The sequence below is a fragment of the Podarcis vaucheri genome, assembly GCF_965113315.1.
Source record: "Podarcis vaucheri genome assembly, chromosome: 3".
In the NCBI taxonomy this organism is placed as follows: domain Eukaryota; kingdom Metazoa; phylum Chordata; class Lepidosauria; order Squamata; family Lacertidae; genus Podarcis; species Podarcis vaucheri.
This window is the reverse complement of record NC_138761.1, coordinates 50,725,168-50,745,477: the sequence shown is the minus strand read 5'-3', so window position 1 is coordinate 50,745,477 and position 20,310 is coordinate 50,725,168. Positions and strand designations below refer to the sequence as shown.

At 45.4% G+C, this 20,310-nt stretch overlaps 1 protein-coding gene across 1 annotated transcript; it reads right to left on the bottom strand.

Annotated features, from left to right (window-relative positions):
* Nucleotides 1-5,098: 5,098 nt before the first annotated feature.
* Nucleotides 5,099-20,269, bottom strand: DLL1 (delta like canonical Notch ligand 1). The gene is made up of 11 exons (XM_082217093.1): nucleotides 19,328-20,269; nucleotides 18,298-18,630; nucleotides 17,003-17,063; nucleotides 16,427-16,684; nucleotides 12,324-12,384; nucleotides 11,346-11,476; nucleotides 11,001-11,170; nucleotides 10,670-10,886; nucleotides 7,002-7,794; nucleotides 6,762-6,876; nucleotides 5,099-5,820 (listed from the first exon to the last, which is right to left on the bottom strand). The coding sequence occupies exons 1-11, from the start codon at nucleotides 19,385-19,387 to the stop codon at nucleotides 5,815-5,817; spliced, it is 2,205 nt and encodes a 734-aa protein (XP_082073219.1). The 5' UTR covers nucleotides 19,388-20,269; the 3' UTR covers nucleotides 5,099-5,814.
* Nucleotides 20,270-20,310: the final 41 nt, after the last annotated feature.

Genomic DNA, 20,310 nt, shown 5'->3' with positions numbered 1-20,310 from the left:
GTTGCCATTCACATTCATTCTATTAGCATGTAGGAGGTCAAGCATCAGCATGATTTGCTGGGTTCTTGTGATCTCTTGAAGAATCCTCCCTCCACTCCTGGGCAATTTGCACTTTTAAAAAATGTGTTATTTTCAAAATTACAGAATATTTCCGCATCTTAAAGGCTAGTAGATATATTGTGGCATAAATGGACTCTCGTCCATGAAAGCTAAGGCAACAATAAATCTATTCAAATTCAAGGTGCTGCAAGACTTCGTTGTTTCTTTATGCAGATAAACTTTCACCGGTGCGTTTTTAATTAAAGTAATGGATGAAGCATCAGCAAGATTGGCAAGATTGGCAGCTGACTGTGTATTTGATTCAGTAGTTTGCACAGACTGGTCATTATTCCACCTGTATTTTAAAGTCAGAAGGAAGCCAAGCTCAACCTGCAGCTGAGGGTTGCTATTTTTTTTTAGATTACACCTGTCTTCATGATATCCACTGAATTATATCTGTGCTCACCCAAGGAGTGCTTGCCTGGCTAGGGAAGCCATGTGATGATGGGAGTGGAGACTTGTGGTACAGCCCCACTTCCCCTTAATCAGCTGGAACACTCCGTGCATGAATGGCGCTAGAACTGCTTCCTGAGTGGCTCCTTCAAGAAACAGAGTGATGCTTCAGCCCATGTCAGGACTGGCCCACACAGAGGGACTGCATTGCAGAGCCACCCTCCTGACACCAGTGTCACTGGGAAGGTCAGCAGCAAGGTCAGGGCTGCACATGGATATTGATGGAGACAATCTGTATTTCATATTGACTGCTAAGTGTGTAACTTCACACTTGGGTCCTAAGAGAAGTCAGATTGTTCAGGTGTTTGGACTAATGTCGAGAAATGAAGCAAAAGCCTACCGTTATCACATTGAACTGCAGCTCTTGATATTTTAATGGTGGGTGGGAATGGGGATCACTTTTAAAGATGATATGCTGAAAAAGAGAACTGTCTTATCATTAAATCCCCAATAGTGTTATTTTAGTAGTTTGGCACTCTTGATGTTTTCCTTTCAATATTTCTTTAATTGTAACTATTAGTAAATGTAGCTATCAGTAAATGTAAAACAACTAATCATTAATTGGTCAACTCTACTGTGTTAGATATGGCTACAGTAAAAATATATTTTAGTAAAAAATAGAATCCGTCTGTTGTTTCCCCCTGCCCCAAGCTTGTGGAAACAGTTCCATTCATCTTAACTCTATGAAAACATGTTGTTACAAAATTATGCTGCAAGACAAATGCAAGTGGACAACACTCCTTTGACAGCAACAGTTCAACAAAGCAAAGTATTGTATTTCTCAAGAGGAAATGTCAAAAGAACTTTATCATCAGGCAGATTGATAACCTAGATAAATATGCCCGGCTCTGGATGCTCAGAACTGCCATTCTAGAAGATAACACTTCCTGGAATCAATTCAAAAGCAACCCTGGGCAGTGTTACACAAATCCTAACTTGTTGATATCTAAGGTTACATTGCTTTTTTCTTTCATCCAAGCACAAAAGCAGAGGAAGCGAGATCTAAACCAACATCAACAGATTAAATACTCACACTCCCAGCACAGAGTGAAGCATGTGTGGACCTATTTCAGTCATTGGACTCAATCAAGTGCACTTCACTCCTTGCTCGACTGTGGTCACTTGCTTCTTATTGCTGTTGACATGCAAGATGTTCAACACTGGGAACAACACTAGAAGTTTATCCTGAGCTACAGCTACTTTGTGTATTTTGGTTGCATATTAATTAATCTAATCTGGATATCTTTTGTGTTGGCAAGAATGCATCAGTACTCTCGTTACTGAGGATCTGACATTTTTGTCATTGAAAACTAAGGTTGTAAGATTGCACACTTCCATGGAAGTAAATTCCATTGAACTCGGTTGTTCATATTTCTGAATGTACAGGATTGCACTGTCAACTGTTGCACAACAGCAGCACATAATTTCCTGTGTTCATGCACCATGGTATTGAGGTAAGTTAGGTGGTTATTTTATCATTATTATTCAGAGAAAAAGAGATGAAAGATAGTTATTGTGTGTCCTCAAACAGAATTAAACCTTTGTCTCTTTTGGTGAAAGAATAGTTTGATGCTAACTTTATTATCTTCCTATCGGTTGTTCTGCTCACATATACAAGCCAGTTCCTGGGTTCCATCACTTTGTCACATTCTAATGGGGCAAAGAGAGAGCTTGCCCAGAGCTTATCACACTCATGAATCATGTTTATTTCATGAAAACCAAAGGTCATCACAAAAATGCCACATGCCAAAGGTAGACAAGAACTGGGTAATAATTAAAAGTAGACTACACTGGGGCTGAATTCACTTCTCATATGCTTTTTCTGACACCCAAGACCTTTCAGGGGAAATACCCTCACACAATCAAACCTGTTAACATTTTTGTGCGAGGTTTGCCCATCTCCAGTGTGACTGGTCAAACTGTGACACAGGCAAGAGACCGTGCCTGTCTGAAGGTTACATAGGGTGGGTGGGTGAAACATAAAACTGGGAACCCTCCCAAATACAGCAGAAATACTTTAAAAATGTTTCTCCAAAGGAGATTAAATATTCAGAGGTGAGCGCCCAGGGGTTCAGTCCAATACTTTACATGCTTGCTCAGAGTTCCATTGTTTTCAATGCCTTAGAGTGCAGTTTGGCAGTAACACAGTTACTCTTTAAGACTAATGGGGTTTAAAAGAAGTCTGATTGTATGGAAGCTTTTCACTGCAATCCAGCGTTTCTTGAACTTGGCTGCAAGGTATGACACTAAGCAGAGGAAATAGGCCACCAGGTGCAATGCTAACAAAAAATCTGGACCACTTGAAATGGCTTTCATTTTTGCCTGGCTGAAGGCCTTTATGTACAGCCCTCTGCCACAAAGTCAGCCAACTTCTTTCCAAGTGCACATGGACCTGTTTCCATGCATGCAACACAAGCAGCAAATTTGGATTGCTTAAAACATGTCTTTCCCCTCGCAGAAAAAGGTCTATCAACAGAGCCCAGATATGTGCAATTTCAGATCCAAGAAAGCCATGTGGATTCGGGAAGCTCAAAAAGCTCAAAAAGAGGAGATCATTTAAGCTGGATGCCCAAATACTCACCCAGAATCAATGCTGAACTTCAGAACGCTGTACTGATATATAAACCATTGCTTTGCGATAACTCTGAGCTTGTGCAAAATGTAGTTTTGCCCCTGTCATCACACATCAGGGATGAGGTGTCAGAGATACCAAACAAGCTTGCTTCAGCATCTGCTTCCCCCATTAGAAACCAAGTGATTGAGAGGGATAAACCTTTTTCAACAGGAGTCCGTCCACCCATGAACAGGTCCTGTAAATTACAATGGCCCTAGCATGAGACTGGCCCTCAGTGAACTGCATCTTTATCATTGCCCCCAGAGTTTAGTAAGTTTTTTTCATCGCTACTGATGGAATGACAAAGCTCCATGTTCAAACAGTGAACTTTCACTTACCGCAGCTAACTGTGGGAGAGTCCCAGCTGAGCATGCAGTTTTGCTCCATGGCACCTCATGATCTACAAGATTTAATATAAATGCATGACATTGCTTTAAATGGACTTGGTTCATATGTCCATGTAGCCCAGCTGGGTGGCAGTGGCTATCCAGAGTCTCAGCCAGGACTATTTTCCAGAGCTATTACCCAAGATCTTTTAAGACCTGGTATTTGCCATAGCTGGGTTTCATGCATCCCCCTCCACCAATTTGCTTTCATGTCAATAAGAGTCATGCATGGGGAATTCAACCTTGTGAATTCTGATAGAAACTGCCCCAGTCACTATCTCCCAGACTAAATGTGTGGATCAGAAAACATTGTTATTCTTTGGAGTGAACACTTCTCCAAATTCTGTAATAAGGTCCTCAGCATATTTTATAATAAAATACATTTAAATACATAGGAAGCTGCATTAGACCATTGGGTCGATCTTGATCAACGTTATCTAAACTGACTGGCAGTGGATCTCTAGGGCAGAGCTTTCCAAACTTTTCATGTTGATGACACACTTTTTAGACATGCATCATTTCGTGACACAGTAATACAGTTTTGTGGGAATGTTGTGGATAGTAGGAGAGGCTATATTGACTAAATATTATCCTTCCTCACTCATGCTAGTGAGCTAGTAGCAGAGCACATTCCTTTGCACATTGCTGGAAGCAAGTTAACAGTTCGTTAGAATCCTTTAAATTAAGCAATCCAGTCTGGCTTGTCAAGTCTGAATTGTTCCTGGTAAAATTCCCCTTTATTTCCCTCTTAAAATAATAGTAACATGGCAGTCTTCTTTAAAAGTAAGCGTAAAGATGAGTTACATTCAGTTCACAGTAGTTTCCTGAAGGCAGGCTTTAGTTTATAGTTGCAGTTACATTTATAGAGATACAAAGTGTGGCTTCCTCCTCATAGGGATGAGCCATGTACTGCTGGCTGAGAGCCAGCAGAGAGCAAAAGGCAAAATGGAGAGAAGGGCATCAAGAAAGTATCAAGAGGAAGATGACTGCGTGACTGACCCTTTTATAGGGTCTACGCCAGGGTCACGCCCCTCTACCTGGTCACACACAGGAGAAGGATGCTCCAGACCAGGTGTGACAGGAAGTCCCCTGTGAGTCCACTCTGGGCAAACAGGAAATGTTGTATTTGACTGCTTCAGTGATGTTACATCCCACAAGTTTTACTAGCAAACCAGAGGTTAAAGTAACCCTTTCCAGCCCTGGAAGGAGTGCTCCAAGCATTCGTACAACTACACACTGCAGCTGACACACCAATGTGTCCCAACACACAGTTTGGAAAGTTCTGCTCTAGGGTCTCTCCTAGCCCTACCTGGAGATGCCAGGGATTTAACCTGGCACGTTCTGCATGCAAGAAAGGCGCTCTGTCACTGAGCTATGACCTGAGAGCTGCATACATTGAGTCCAAAGCCATGCAACTCTGATATGGAGCAAGAAATGGACTCATCTATCCGTCCGTCTACCTTCAGATGACGATGATGAATGATAGAATATGGTCCAACAGTGTTATGTTTTTTTAAAAAAACAAACTCACAAATGTTACTTTGGATATCATTAATAATATTTATTTTGGAAAAATAGTTTAAAAATGAATTTCTTCATTAACCAAAAAAAAAAAAACCCCAGTAAAAAAAACCTCAAATAACATTTTGCACAATATTCCATAAATACATTATATACAAAAAATATAGTCACATAGACCCGAAGTGCCTTTTTACATATTTACCAAAAAAATTAAATTATAAAAAAGAAACGTCACAAAATACTCAAGCTTTACAAATATCCTGAAAATAATTTTTTTACAGTTTTAAAAAAAATAACACACTTTTCCCCCACCTAGTAAAAACACATTTTAGTATAAAAAGGACAATAAAGGCAGTGTTTGTATCTCTAATTCAAGAAACGACTGGCTCATAAGAATCCAGAATATACACTTCAGGCAGTGCATGCTTCTTATGTAGGAATTAAGTCCGTTCATTTAAATATATATAGGGGAAAAAGCAACTGACCATAGTGCAATGATAAATAGTCATAAAAGGCAGTGCAACAGGTATCTTTGAACACAGACCCTGGCCTAGTGTCCACCATGTATTATTTGCAGTCACTTTTGCTAACTTCAGTAGAGAACCAGCTCAGCCTGAATTTAGTTTCTCAGCAGCAGTCAGTGAAGGAATCTCTCTCCCTTTCTTGTTCAGCAGCATTCATTGGGGCATATCACCTTTGAAAATTGTTCCAAAACAACAATCTTGCCATATCGTCTTTCCTTTACACCTGCGTAAAGTTGGAGGGAGGGGGAGAAAGCGAGAGTGAATTGATGAAGGTACAAAAGATAAAGGTACAAGACCCTCCCAGTACGATGCCAGATATAGAAAACGGGTGCTTGTCTGGTCACCTGCAGGAAACAAGCATCTCTTCCAGACAATTAATTTTATGGAAGTTGGTTCTTCCCTTCATGCCCCCAATAAGTACAGGTGGTTTAGCAATATTTGTGTGGACTAAGACTTAAGTGGAATTATTTGCAAGGCTGATGAATCTATCAGGCAAGAAGGAAGACTGGGAACAACAATTTGCAAACGATCTTATACATTCTCATATGCAGATGCCTTGTAGGGTCTCCCCTCGAACCACAGCCTACCGGATGCCTTTCTCTTTAAGGACACATTTGTGATTTCGTACTACTAAAGTACCTAACCTAGTAACTGATGCAATCCACTGGAGTCGGTAGGTGGTTTTTCAATAGCAATGGATACACATACAACCTATGGGGCAGTTTCCTTGGAACACAGAAAGCTGCCATTAGTCCATCCATGTCTACACAATAACAGGCTTACCGGCCCTACCTGGAGATCTTGGGAACTGAACCTGGGACCTTCTACATGCAAACCATGTTCTGTACCACTGAGCATAGCTTTATAGGGATCTACTCTGGAATTGCCCTACTTACTTTCCACCGGACTATTCCTATGTACCAAACCAATTAACTCCTCTTCAAGTCCCCAGTTGCAAAGAACAGCTTGAAGAACTGGGTTGCATCGGGAAGAGCAATAGGTTGCAGGATTCAATTAAGAACAACGACGCAAAGCCAGATCCAATTTCAGCTAGTCTAAGCTAGCACAGCATTGGTAAGTGACGGAATTTGCTGGCTGACTCTAGTTAGCTGGGAAGTTGGATGGGTAAGTTTGCCTTTCGAGTGCATTAGAGAATATACCAACCTCCGTTGCTATTATGCATTCATCTTTCTCTTCTGATATGACATACACCGACTGGTACTTTGTGTCTTTCGAAGTGGAGTATACCGATTCTGGCCGTTTCCTTTCAGACAGTTCACTACAAGCCAAAAAGAAAACAGGAAACAAGGATGAGACGGCTGCTTTGGCGACCAGCTCGAATATGCTGCCTGCACTTCGCAAGGGACATGCTGAAACCACCCCCTGCCACCCTCCTTAACCTACCTCTTTAGTTGTACTGCACCTTTCTCCTCTGCCTCGGAGTCGTATGTGTCGCACTTAGCTTCACATTTGCTGTGTTCCTCTTTAACAGAGTCCTCGTTCTTGAGTTCATGCACCAAATTGTAATCCACTGACGGGTACCGGGCTTTGTAGCCGTTTTTGTCCGCGTTATCGCTGTGGAAGTCCACTTTCTTGTTGGTGTTCTTAATCTGGGTGGCGCCAATGACGCTGATGGAAATGTCCTTCTCTCGCTGACAGTTGGCCAGGTTGTTCATGGTCTCCGTCTCGCTTCTGCACGGGTCGGGCTGCTGTTGCCTCTTCTGCATTTTGAGCCGGAAGCAGACAACCACAGTGGCGCAGCCCAGCAGCAACATCAGGACCAGGATAATCCCGGCGCATACTGCAATCCAAGGGAACTGCGAACTCTGCCCCTCGGTGTACTTCTCGGTGATGTCAACCGTCACTGCCCCCGGAGGCTGTTCGGGGAGCAAAAACTGGCAGTTCAGGCCCCCGTAACCACGAGCGCACTCGCACACATAGCGGTTGTTCCTCTCGTGGCAAGTAGCCCCGTTGTGGCAAGGGCTATGTTCGCACTTGCTGACGGGAGTGCTGCAGTTCTTCCCGCTGTAACCCGGAGGGCAGGTGCAAGAATAATCATTAACCCCATCTTGACAGGTCCCGCCATTCAAGCAAGGAAAGGAAGCACAATCGTCCACATTATCGTCGCAGTGTCTTCCGGTGAAGCCAGCCAGGCATTGGCATATGTAGGAATTCCCCAGATCAACACACTGGGCTCCTGCAAAACATCAGAGAGGACAAATGAGATCAGTATATAGCCCAGGAGTGACCATTTATAGCATTTGCAAAACTGCCTTTTCGCCAAAGAGCACGTGGGATTTTTCTATTTTATTCTAGCAACAATCCTACGAGGTAGATCTGGCTGAGAAACAGTGACCCAAGCTTCATGGCCAAGTGGGGTCCTGACTCCAGATCTCACAGGGCCAAAGACAAGCCTCTTATCCATTAGACAACACATCTTTTCAGTTCCCAGTCGACAGCATCCTTTAAACAGCCCTGTCAACGGCTCGTCCACACTTTTGCCCGATCTGCATTTGGATCGTATTGTGTACCGATTAATTTCCCTGGGCCCAAGAGCCTTTCACATTGTTCCGAGGATGTACTTTGTGAAAATCCGATCTTCTCCACTGAAATGAAACTCGGTTTAAGCAAAATGTCTTTGGTTTTTCCATGCACACTGCAAGATCCAATTTGATGGGTAAGATTGAATTTTCGAGAGGCACAGCCATGGCACAATGAGAAAAGCTTCCAGTCCCATTGGAATTAAATGGTACACAATATGATCAAAATGCAGGAGAAAGTATGGATAATCCCTGAAGTTATGTAGTATTCACAGCCTCACAGCGTACTGCTTCATTGTGTAGGAAAGCAAGGAAAACATAGTCCAAAGAGATGAGCCTTTGTAACAGTAGAAAACGCTGGGGAAGCCCAGTACAATCAAATGTCTTATTACAGGGTTTACTTTCAGCTACAGGACTGCAGCTTCACTCTGACACACGTAGTTGGCAGGCTGCCTTCAAGGCATGATGAAACATATTGCCCACTGAGATCCATCAGTACTGAGGCTTTAAAAGGAACTTGTAAAAATAACTTGTAAAAAAAAAAAGATCCACAGGCCTTTAAGGTGTGCTCTGTTATCAGCCAGTTTTATGGTTCTTACTAGAAACAGTTTTGAATCATTTACAATGGGGTGGGGAAACCTCAGGCCCAGGGGTCATATGCAGCTCTCTTGGCCTCACTTTGCAGCCCTGGGGACTCTACCCAGGCCATGTCCTCTAGGCTGCAGCCTCCCTGGTCCTGCTCCACATCTTTCTCTTATGGTTTTACCTGGCTGGAATGTGTCCTGGAAGTGTGATAACACCTTTTGCTTGCCTGGGTGGAGGATGGAGAGTGGTATGTGTCTGGCCACACCTGCCTAAGCCACTTCCATTACTGGTAGGAGGGCCCTGAAAGTTGCCCCCAAGGGAATGTGGTCCCAAGGCTGGAAAAGCTCCCACCAGCCACCAGCCCCCCATTTTATCATGACTACTTCTTGATGAGGTGTGTCTAGGATTCTAGTGGACATTTTGTATTTGGTTGGTTATGTGATTTTATTGCTTAGGAGCTGCTCTGGGGGTCTACAGAAAGGGAAGATAAGGATTTGTAAAACAAATAAATGAAATGGTTTTGTGGTCGCCATACTTCATTGCTCCAGCGTTTCAAAGGGGTATGTTCTATATAGAAAACAAATGTCCAGATCTTGTGACCCAATTCTTAAACACACAGAGGAGGACATATAGTCAGGGTATGAAGCTGGTCCAGGTCATTTCTTAAAAACTGAACCGCAACAGAATCTGAAGCATAAGCATAACCTTACTTACTAAACTCAAGCCAAAAGTGCAATGAAAAAGAACCATCAGAGAATAGGAAGCAGCCCGTCTGATGCCAATTCCCTCAGCTGAAAAGCAGAAGATCAAACTGGTTCTGCTCTCTACACTCATTGCTTAAGACCATATGACAGGAACAATTTGGGAAGAGCAACAGGCATGGACAGGGGGATTTCTTCTAAGTCTTTGAGTCCGTTTAGACATTTAGCAGAGAGAACCAAGCGGCCATTTCCTAGACTGCACTACCTCAAGCTACTTTGGGGCAGGCGTGGGGAGCAGAAGAGAAGAGTTCTCATGGGTGTGAATACTTCTTCATATTTAAAAGTTAAAAGCCTGCTTGTACACCTCAGGGAGAGGGGGGGGTCAGGAGATGGCTCTCTTTCCTGATATGCTAGGTTTTCCTTGTTTAAGGAGTATTTGGGAGAACAAACTTCCGAACTTGCAACCTTCCAGCCACAGGCTGAGCAGCGATTTATTCAACTGAAAAGGGAAAGCTGACACTGTTGAGAAACAGAGAATTTATACTAGGCAAGACAGATGCGCAGAACAATCCTTTGCGTGTCTACTCAGAAGTAAGAGTTACTGAGTTCATTGGGAATTACTCCCAAGTAAACATGCGTAAGACTGCAACTTTTTGAAGTTACACCAAAAGAGTCTTGCTGAGTCAGGCTAGTGGACAACCATACGCCGGGGTGGGGAGCAAAGCACCATTTTGCTGCAGGTCCTATTTATTCTCTGTCTTCCATTTTCAGGGTTCCAGTTATAAACCACCTTGAGCACCTCAGGATAGCCATTGCAAAAATTCTATCCAAAACAAAATGCCCCCTTCAAAAGATGTCTAGCCAATATTCACCCACTGTGAATTTTTAGAAAGATGCTGCGAAGTTTGTGGGTTTTTTCCCCTGACTTGGCACAATCCAACCCAAGGCCACGGCACACTTCAGAGTAAGCCCCACTTCAACAATTTGGGCCTTCCTTCTGAATAAGCATGCATAAGCTGCATACACCTCTCGTGACACCACTTGACTTGGATTGGATCTTACTCTTCCCTCTGCTAAAACGGGAATTCACATTATGGGGCCTTAAGTGAACCTCAATGGGAAGTTCATTCACTTCCCCTGAAAGTTACACAAACTTAAATGGGAAGTTCATTCAACTTTTCATTGACGGTCATGGCAAAATGCTCATTAGTCTTGAACGGATCGGTCAAAGACTGGTTTAGCTTACCATTAGCACAGGGACTGGAGCTGCAATAGTCAATTTTCTTTTCACAGTTAAATCCAGAATAACCCACTGGGCAACGGCAGCTGTATCCACCTTCTGGGTTGTCTGTGCACCGCCCTCCATTGAAGCACGGACCATCAGCACAAGTCATTGCTCCCAACTCACAGTTTTTACCATAGAAGCCAGGTGGACAGGTACAAGAATAGCTGTTCTCAAGATCCTGTTGCAAAGAAGAGTGTGGTGTTTAGAAGCCTATATTGCATACTGAGATTACCGTAAGCATCTCTTAAAACTACTTTTTAATAAATAAATAAATAACATTTTAGAAACTTACAGTACAGCTCCCTCCATTCTTGCAAGGATTGGCATCACATTCATTGATTTCAATCTCACAGTTGGCTCCGGTGTAGCCAGGACGGCAAGAACAGGTGTAGCTCCCTTGGCCAGTGTTGGTACAAGTGGCACCATTCTTGCAAGGCTTGTGGTGTGTACAGTAATTGAGATCTACAGAAGATTAAAAACAAGAGGCATGTCTGTAAGGACACATGGTTTCGCAAGGACATTACACAGCTTCCAGAAGCAACTCCGCTGTAAGTTATTCCCAGGTAAGCATGCATAGGATTGCAGTCTTAGTTCAAGGAGGATCAAGTCATGTTACTATGAAAGGTGAAGAACTTACCCTGGTTACAAAAGAGACCGCCCCAGCCTTCCTGACAGTTGCACTGCCACGGCTGTTGACAGGTACCATGAAGGCAACCTGGGTACCGGATGCACTCGTCACAGTAACGCCCCTGCCAACCAACTCGGCATCTATTTTAAAAAATCAAAAATACCAGACTATCAGTACAGGAAATCCTACCACAAACTGCAAACCCATTGAAGCTAAAAACAAAAACAGAAAACCCCAGGGGGGGGGGACTTCCTTAACAATCAAGGAAGCCATATTCCTAAACTATTAATAGATGCTTCTTTCACAGACTGAATACAGAATTTTCCATTCCATTCAAACTCTTTGATTTGAATGGAACTCATTTCGGAGCGTAAAGTGGTGGCCTTGGTTTATTATTGATCACACTTCCGCCCTTCCTCCAAGACGTTCTGCGCAGTATACATGGGATGATCCCATTTGATCCCACCAACCCTGTATCTTGAGAGATCTCCTAAGGCCAACTATTTTCGTAATTTAGAAGAAATTTAGACCCAGGTCTTTTCCTAAATACGACACTCAATCTTCTATTCTACAGCACGCCAGCTCTCCACTAGATTTGGTTCCTGGAACTGCAACACTCCGCTGCCTCATTATTGCAGCTATCATTTAAGCGGTTGTAATTTTTGCCAGGGCTTCATAAGGTCATCAAATCTGAACTCATTATGGCTGAAATCCTATGCACTCCTGCTAGGAAGTAAGCCTCATCCCAAAACTTCATTTCCTAGTGAAAGCTGAACAAGACAGAGATGTAAGCCAAGACTTCGGGGGGGGGGGATGTTTCAATTTCTGGATTAATACTTTGACTTCATATTACTGGGACATCTCACCCAACCATCGGGCAAAACGTCTAAGGCCTTTCATGTCATCTATTTGGGATTCTCAGATCCAGTCTGCAAGCAGGAGGGCTGGGGTGGGAGGGGCAGAGGACGAAGAGCTCCGAAAACTTACTTGCATTCCCCAGGCTTGTCGCAAAATCCATGCTGCTCATCACATCCAGGCAAGCAAATTGCTGAAAAACACAAAGGAGCAGAAATGTACAGATAAGCCTTTGGGGGGGGGAAGGGTGGAGTGAGTCAAACTCCTTTCACTAGGGCTGAGTTGGTAACAGCAGCTGAATTAAACTCTGGCGTATTGATCTTGCTTAATAACTGGGTCCTTTACTTATCGCCAGGGATGAACATTCCCCTTAATACAGTTGCCCATGGACAAAAGAGACCTCACAATTGCTCCTGTCCGCCTTTTCTTCCCGGCAAGGGTCAGAAGTCCTCTCCCTCCATCCCCCACCCCGCCAGTCTATGCACACAGCTCCTCCTCTTGCTGTCCTCAGAGTGTGTGTGTGTATGTGTGTGAGTGAGAGAGAGAGAGAGCAGATAAGGGTGGACAGCTGGTGTGCAGGGTGCCAGCCAGGACAGCTGCTCTATTGTCTATTCTCTCCCAGCAGCTGCCCCACTGCAACAATACCCCCAACCTCCTGCGGCCAATCAGGGCCAAGATGTGCTTCTCGAACAGCCTATCCCTGCCCAGATCTAATCTATGGCACGCGCAGTGATTTTTCTTCTTATTCAAATAAATAAGTCCAAAGTTCTTTCACACACCCAGAAAGGGAGGCGGGAGTGAAGAGGCCTAGGGAGCGCACGCACACACACACACACGCAGCAATGGCAAAGAAGTAAGCAGGCCAGCAGGAGGGAAGACTTCTGCTCATTACTTTGCCTGGTTATGGAACTCATTAAGCAGGCACTGCAAGTTTTAATTCAACAAAGCAAGCCAGAGACAATGACGAGCCCCAGAGAAGGAGAAACAGAAGACGAGGAAAAGCTGGGCCGATAATCAGATTGTCTCAAAAAAAGTGAACTGAATGGGCAGCGGGAGTGGGGGTGGGGAGGGCAAGCAGGCCTATGAGGAAAGCCTGCAGTTTGTTTATTTATTTCCTCGGCTTCTAGGGTGACATCACCCCCATTGGTCAAAAAAAAAGGTGGCATGTATTCTAACTCGCTCCTCAAACTCAGCTTATTAAAAAGAAAAAGAAGGACGGAGACACAGTCAGTCTACACCAGTAATACAAAGGGGCTTCAGAAGGCAACATCAACTAAGGAGTCAAAGGCAAAATTTTCCTAAAGCCGTTTCATTCTGCGCTCCTCCATGTCTAATGCGAAAGGAGGAGGCAAGAAGACTAAGTGTTATGATGGGAAACACAAGCCCTCTGTTCGCTGCATTGGCTCAGACTTCTGCCCACCCTCTCTGAACAGATACTGAGCCTGGGCAGTGTCAATCCATTCAACAGTGTTTTCTTTAAAAAAAAAAAAAAAGCACACACATACAAACAGCGGCAATTACATTAGACACATCTTATCATAATGGCAAGGATCCAACGTACTACTTTAGACACACCCAAGGGCTTGGGGCATGCCCAGTGGCCTTTGTAAGCTTTTGTTTTCTTTTGAATAGCACACAGCCATACCATATCACAATCTGCTTTTGGAAGTTCCCTCAGGTGGCATGGTGAAGTGCCAAACCCATTGGAACATGTGGAGCTTATGGGGTGCAACTTTCAGATCCTGGTTTGTTGATGTTTTGGTACAGCTCCAGGCCATTTTTTGGAGTTATTGGCATCCCTGGCTCACTAGGTTTGGACAAGGACATTCAAATTTCTCTTGCCAGGCTATAAAATGTAGCCGCATGCCTCCAAACTCCCATGGGGATCCATGGAAGGGCAAGGGGAGAACAGTCCTCCTACCACCAATGAACTATAATCCCCAAATTCCCACCTTTTTTAAATTTAAAAGAAAGGTTATAACATTTGTAGATCCCAAGAAAGGAGACAATATGTGCAGACACTTCTCATTTTTGATGAGCACCTAGCCTGCCCACTGCCTCTTAGTGCTCCACCCCAGGAAAATATCCCCCCCCCCAAAAAAAAAGTTCCTATGGACACCCATGTTTCCTCCACTATCATTGCTGCTATCAATGACATTACCAGAACTGAAACTAAGAACTCAAAAACTAAATAAGACCTTTAAAAAACAACCATATGGGATGCAATTCAGATGTCACTGAAGTCAAGGAAAGAATGCTCACAGACTTTAGTGTGGGGGTTGCATTTTCCACACCTTCAAGTGAACCAACTTCAACACTTCCCTTGAATTTCTCTGTGTGTGTGTGTGGCGTGTTTGTTCTTTACTCCTCCCACAATTATGCTGGCCCGATCTTTGGGAGAGGGGGATAGTCTTTAACAACTTTAAAGTGCCAAGTGCAGAAATGCAGCTGTCAATCAGCAGAATGACTTTTAGGAATGTTCAATGTGTGTCCTTGATTTTCATCTTTGTTTTGTGTACATCTATCTATCTATCTATCTATGCTTCCTCCCAGAGGAGCCTGGGTGGCAGAGGGTGATATATCAGAGTGCAGGGTGGTAGGGGCTAACCTTGGACCCTCCAGGTGTTTGAGGACCTCTGGTTTGAAGCTGGGGTGGGTGGAGGCAGGGGTTCCCCACCCCTTTTAGAGAATGTTGGCATTCTGAGTTGGAAATGTCAATGCAAATTTAGCATACTAACTCTAGCACGTAATGCTACCATGAGCCTTATCTCTTATGCAATAATAGGGAAAGTCCTCCCTCTGCTAATAAAACAAGAAGTTGTGGCTGAAAAAAGGGGGAAAACTGATTGGGCTGCTAAATAGTGATTAAACTATTTGACTACATTTGGTTCATAGGTTTGCTATGCAATGTGCATGCTAAATAACTAAGAGAGGATTAGCTATATTAGACTTGACACTATTGATTAACAATCATGTCATGTCACACAGGGCAAGAACTTGGTGAAGCTGTATGCATTTTAATGTGCATTACAAGAAATTCTATGCATATTTACTCTGAAGTAAGTATCTCTGTGTTCAATGGTCCTTTACTCTCTGGCAAATGTGTTTGGGACTGCAGCCTAATCTATTGTATGTATAGAATGTGTTTACTGTTTACGTTAGTGGATGCTCTTAATTTTTTTGGAATTTGGCAAATGTTTAAAGAATGAAAAAGAACTAAAAGTCAAGAATGTGTTGCAGGCACTGCCATAAATTCTGTAAATTAATAGTAAGTCTGATACCCTATAGTAGGAAAAAGCAGCATGTCACATTTATTGGTGTTCAGAAAAGCACTTGCTGCAAAATTGCCAATCCGGCTACATACACAATTTGGCTACATCACAGCCAATAGATAAGACAAGCTGCAGGAATTTTGTAGAAATGTGTATGTTTTAATGTGTACTATAATGCTATTAGCCCAACTGGTAACATAATACTATGTTAGTCAGACCCATTGGTTGCCACTGTTCACCTACCATTAAAGGTGGAGTTAGGAATTCTGTATCTGCTAGGCGTGGGGTGGGAATAAAATGCTCTAAATATTTGTCCAAACCTTCTATATAGCTCCCATAATTATTTTGCTGATTTGCCCTGAAGGTGATGTTTATTTTAGGTCAGGTTCCTGAATTCTGCACCTTTGGATTTTCGTTGGCAATTTCTATGGATCCAATCCAGCCAGTGTCAAGCACTTTCAAATTCCACTGATTTCAGTGGGACAGCCAGGAACCTGTTTTACTCTCCCAATAAAAGTCATGCAAATCCAAAGTGTTGGCTGCATCATGTCCATAACTTTGCTGACAGGAAGTCTCCTAATGCCTTGGCACCTTCTACTTTCTCTAGGAGCTCATCGATTTATTGCCACCAAAAAGAAGTGTCCAATATTATTTGCTGTTTGGTGTACAAAGCATTTTTTTGTAGTTCTAATATATTTTATCCTTATTCCTTAAGAACTACAGATTCAGGATTTAAATTTTAAATTTCCTTCGATACGATACAATACGATATCTTTATTGTCATTGTCCCTTTCATTATATTATTGTTGGTATGTGGCTTTTTTAAATTCTCCCTAGCAAGCACACTCATTTCTGAATGGGACATGTTTGCACCAATGCATGAGCGAGGAAGAGAGAGAGAGAGAATCGGTGGCACCAAAGAACCTTAGAAAGACAAATGAGGATTTCCTTGAGGACACTCACGGTCAGTGCAGTACTGCCCCTTCCAGCCAGGATTGCAGACCTTCTCTCCACGCTCTCCACAAGTGAAGTGGCCAAAGGCATCATCCCTGGGGCGGCAGAAGACAGAACAGCCCTCTCCGTAGTAGTGCTCATCACACACAAAACGGTAGGAATACTTGAGGTCAGTGCGGCCACTGCTGTGCAGGTCCTGGGACCATTCTTCTCCAACAGTCAAATGTCTCTGCGTAGCCAGGCGGCTAATGAGGCGTTCTGGATTCTCTGCAAAACAGAAAGCAGGGGGTGGGGGAGCAGAGCGAGAGAGAGAGAGAGAACAGGAATGCAGTTAAATAAATTGAAAGCTTAAGATTACACTGGAAATTTAGAGTAGTTCAGAGAGGGGTGAGAATTTTTAAGCAGGTATGGAAAAGCTATAGGTTGCCACTGATCCAGGTAGAATTGTCCCACTGACTCCAATGGGACTTCCTTAGAAGTAAGTGGCTGCTATTGGGACTGGAAAAGTTCACTAACTGGAAAAGCAGGCATATCATGGACCCATAAAGCAACAGTCCTGAGTAGAACTTGGAAAAAGCCATTTACCTGTGTTGAGATCATCAGGGGAGTCTGTGTGCAGCGCTTCAATGATGAGAGAGAAAGTGCCCTGGAAAATAAGATTTTTAAAGAACACAGAGAAAACAATGAGAGCAAACGTCTACAGTCAGCAGAAATAATATGGTCACAGGAGGGGCAGGAATATGTGTGCCCAGTCAGCGTGACTCTCTGATCCCCTGACTCCAGCCTGTTTTCACTTTCCTCAAGGAAATGGCAGAGCTTTTTGAAAAGTTGCTTCCTGGCCTGTTTTTTCAGCCTGCTCCACACAGGATGTGGTGTTAAAAAGGAGCAGAGAGGGGAAAGTGGGGGAGGGAGCGGGAGAAGGGGCATCACTGTCAGCCTTCACACTTTTTCTCTGCACACTGCCTGAGAGGTAATGGGCTGGAGGAGAAGATAGCGGGGTAGATGAAGCCTTTGGGAATTCCGGGCAGAAATGACAATGACATAGCCATTTCCATAATGGAAAGACAGGGGGAATGGAGTCGCAATAAAGTATGTGCAGCCACCCCTATTATCACCCTTCCTCCAGCTGACTGGCTGAGGCCACTAGTGAGACACAAACTGGCCCTGCCAACAGTATTGCGAGGTCAGAACTGCTCTCTCTGGAGCACTAATCTGGCTTCACTCCTCGGAAAGCAGGGAGTTGCAGATACATTATGACACTAATGTGCCGATTCTGGACCAAAAGGATGCAGCCTTGAAGTCAGGAGGTCGCTTTGCATTAAAAAGCATCTAGCAACCTTGGCAGCAGCAATCAGCCATTAGCTTGGCAGCAGCATAAGCAAGGTCTCAAGGAGCAAGGGCATATCGTGGGGAGTTGGGGAGAAGCCTGGATTTGTGAAGCAGACACTCTTTTGAGCTGCGCTGTTGCATCAAAGGCTACAAATAAACACACACACACAAAGCTCTCTTCCCGATTCCATCCCTGCTTCTGAATCCACAGTCCCACCCCAGTTCCCTAACCCCATCCGAGTCTTGACAAGCACTGGAAAGGTTGAAACGCCTAGTTAAAAAGCAAGTTCCCCCCAGTCTTCTGCAGCAGCCTTATCTGACCATGAGCATGCGCTCACTAATCTGGAATCCTAAAAGTGCACTTACACATAGGGAACGGCAATCCTAATCTGCATTTGTTCAAACAACACTAGGGGGGCGTAGTTAAAAGTGTTTTGTAAACAAGGAGACCAAAGAGGGAAGCGATGGCTCCTTTCCTTAGCTTGCGCTGCTCTCCCCCCCGCCCCCCCCCGCAGCCTCCCTGTTCTTTACGGAGGCCCGGGTGAACTTACCGGCCAGGTGAAGCCGAAGGGGAAGCGGATGGGGTTGCTGAAGGAGGGGTCGCTGCTGGCGGCGTTGTCGGGCACGCTGAAGGAGTTGGCCCCCAGCACCGGGGTGATGGAGCTGCCGTAGGTGCAAGGCGGCTCCGGGGACACGCTGGCTTGGTAGTGCTTGAGGCAGACGCGGAAGAAGGTCTTGCAGTCGCACTGCTGCAGCCCAGGCGCCGCGCCGCCCCTGGGCACGGCGCCGCCGAAGCCCTCCCGGCAGCAGTTGCGGTTGCCCAGAAGCCCCTTCTTGTTGACGAACTCCTGCAGCTTCAACTCGAACACGCCGGAGCTCCAGACCTGCAGGAGGAAGCGGGAGCGGGAGCCACCATTAGCAACTTAGGGGGGGGGCGTGGGGGGAGCTCTTGGCCCTCGGAAATGGAGCCGCAAATTGGCGATTGGGAGGCGAGCGCCCAGAGGGGGGCGGAGCAAATTTATCAATGGAAGTTCTGCGCTGATTCCAGGCAAGGCGGCGCGTGGGGGGGGGGGGACAGCGGCTGCGTTCGCGCAGCGCCCCCCCCCCGCAGAGCACAATGGCCAGGCCCCCCGCCGCGTCGAACGCATCCGCCGAATTGTCAATGGCGAAGCTCCCCATTGATGGCACCTCGCGGCGCTCCGACAGGGGGCACCTGCGCAGCGGAGTTCGCGTGCCCCAAGTACCGGAGTTCCGCTAATACTGGGGCGCCAGCAAAGCCACCGAGGTGAACTCTCGTTCTCTCTGTGCCGCGCGCGTGTATGTGTGAACGCGAGCGCGTGCGTGCAGACGGTTCTCCACTAAAGCGAGGGAGGGGGGGCGACAGGAACCCATGGGGTGGGGGAGAGAAGGGCAACGCTTCGTTACAGATCGCCACCACCCTCCGCCCTCGGTAGCCCTTCAAGTTCCCCGGAGAGGTGCAACGCGCCAACTTTTCCTACCTACGATGCCTTGCGGGTTTCAAGAGGTTTGTCAACACGACCGCACGCGCGCAGACATGCATTATATACAGCCGATGCTTACCTGGCAGGGAAACTGAAGCACGCAAAAGACCACTAGAGTCAGCGTGGACTGGCCTCCCATTCTGAGAGGGAATGAGTTGCCCGAGGGGAGATATTGGGGCTTCTTTCCTTGCCGTCCCTTGGGGAAAAGGCAACCGCAAAACAACAGGGGCGTCTTGACAAGAAGATGGGTCCCGAGAAACCTCTCGCTCCCTAGCCCGGCCGGAGGGGAATTAGAAGGGAGATGTGCGAGTTTCAAGTCTCTAGCTCTTTTCCCGTCGATGCGGATTTCGATACGCCCTTTGGATGACTGACAGCTCTTTGGGAGGCGATTGTTTTTAAAGATGAATTAGGCTCGAGGCGCAACTTTTACCCTCCTCTCGGCTTTTCCTCTTCCCGGCGACAGTTCTGGGCGGCTTCGTTGCGCTTCGCTCCTCTTCTCCCACCAAAGGAAGAGAAGAGCCACTTAATTCCCAGAGGCGGAGAAAAGGCTCCCCAAAGCAGATTAAAATAATCAACGATCTGGAAATCCCTCCGGGGACGAGAAGGAGATAATTCCCGGTGGCTTCAGGCGAAGAGGGCAAGAGGGGTTTTGCTTTGGGCTGGTGGTCTGGGGTTTTTTTTCCTCTCTTTTTTTAAAGGGGCGGCGGTTTGGGCGGGCGTGTGTTTAAGCTTTGCAGTGGGTTGTCAAGCAGCCGCCTTCAAATCCCCCGGGTTGCTGGTCGCCACTTTCTGGCAGAGACCTGCGATCAGTCTGTTTCGTTTTCTTGAAGGAATCCAAGCCCCCGGGAAAAAAGGAAGGCAAAAGAGGCTTGTCTTGTTTCAGCAGCTACTCGAGAGCAGCTGACTGGCGGCGCCCGCGTGAGAGTGTGCACGCTTCCCGGGTCTCCCCTCTGTGGTTCTAGGTGTGGGTGATCTTTGCTTTCGCCTTGGATCTGGCAGGCTGTCGGCTTTCCCCCCCTCTCTTGTCCCCCCCTTTTTTTGCTCGCTCGCTTGCTCTGTAGC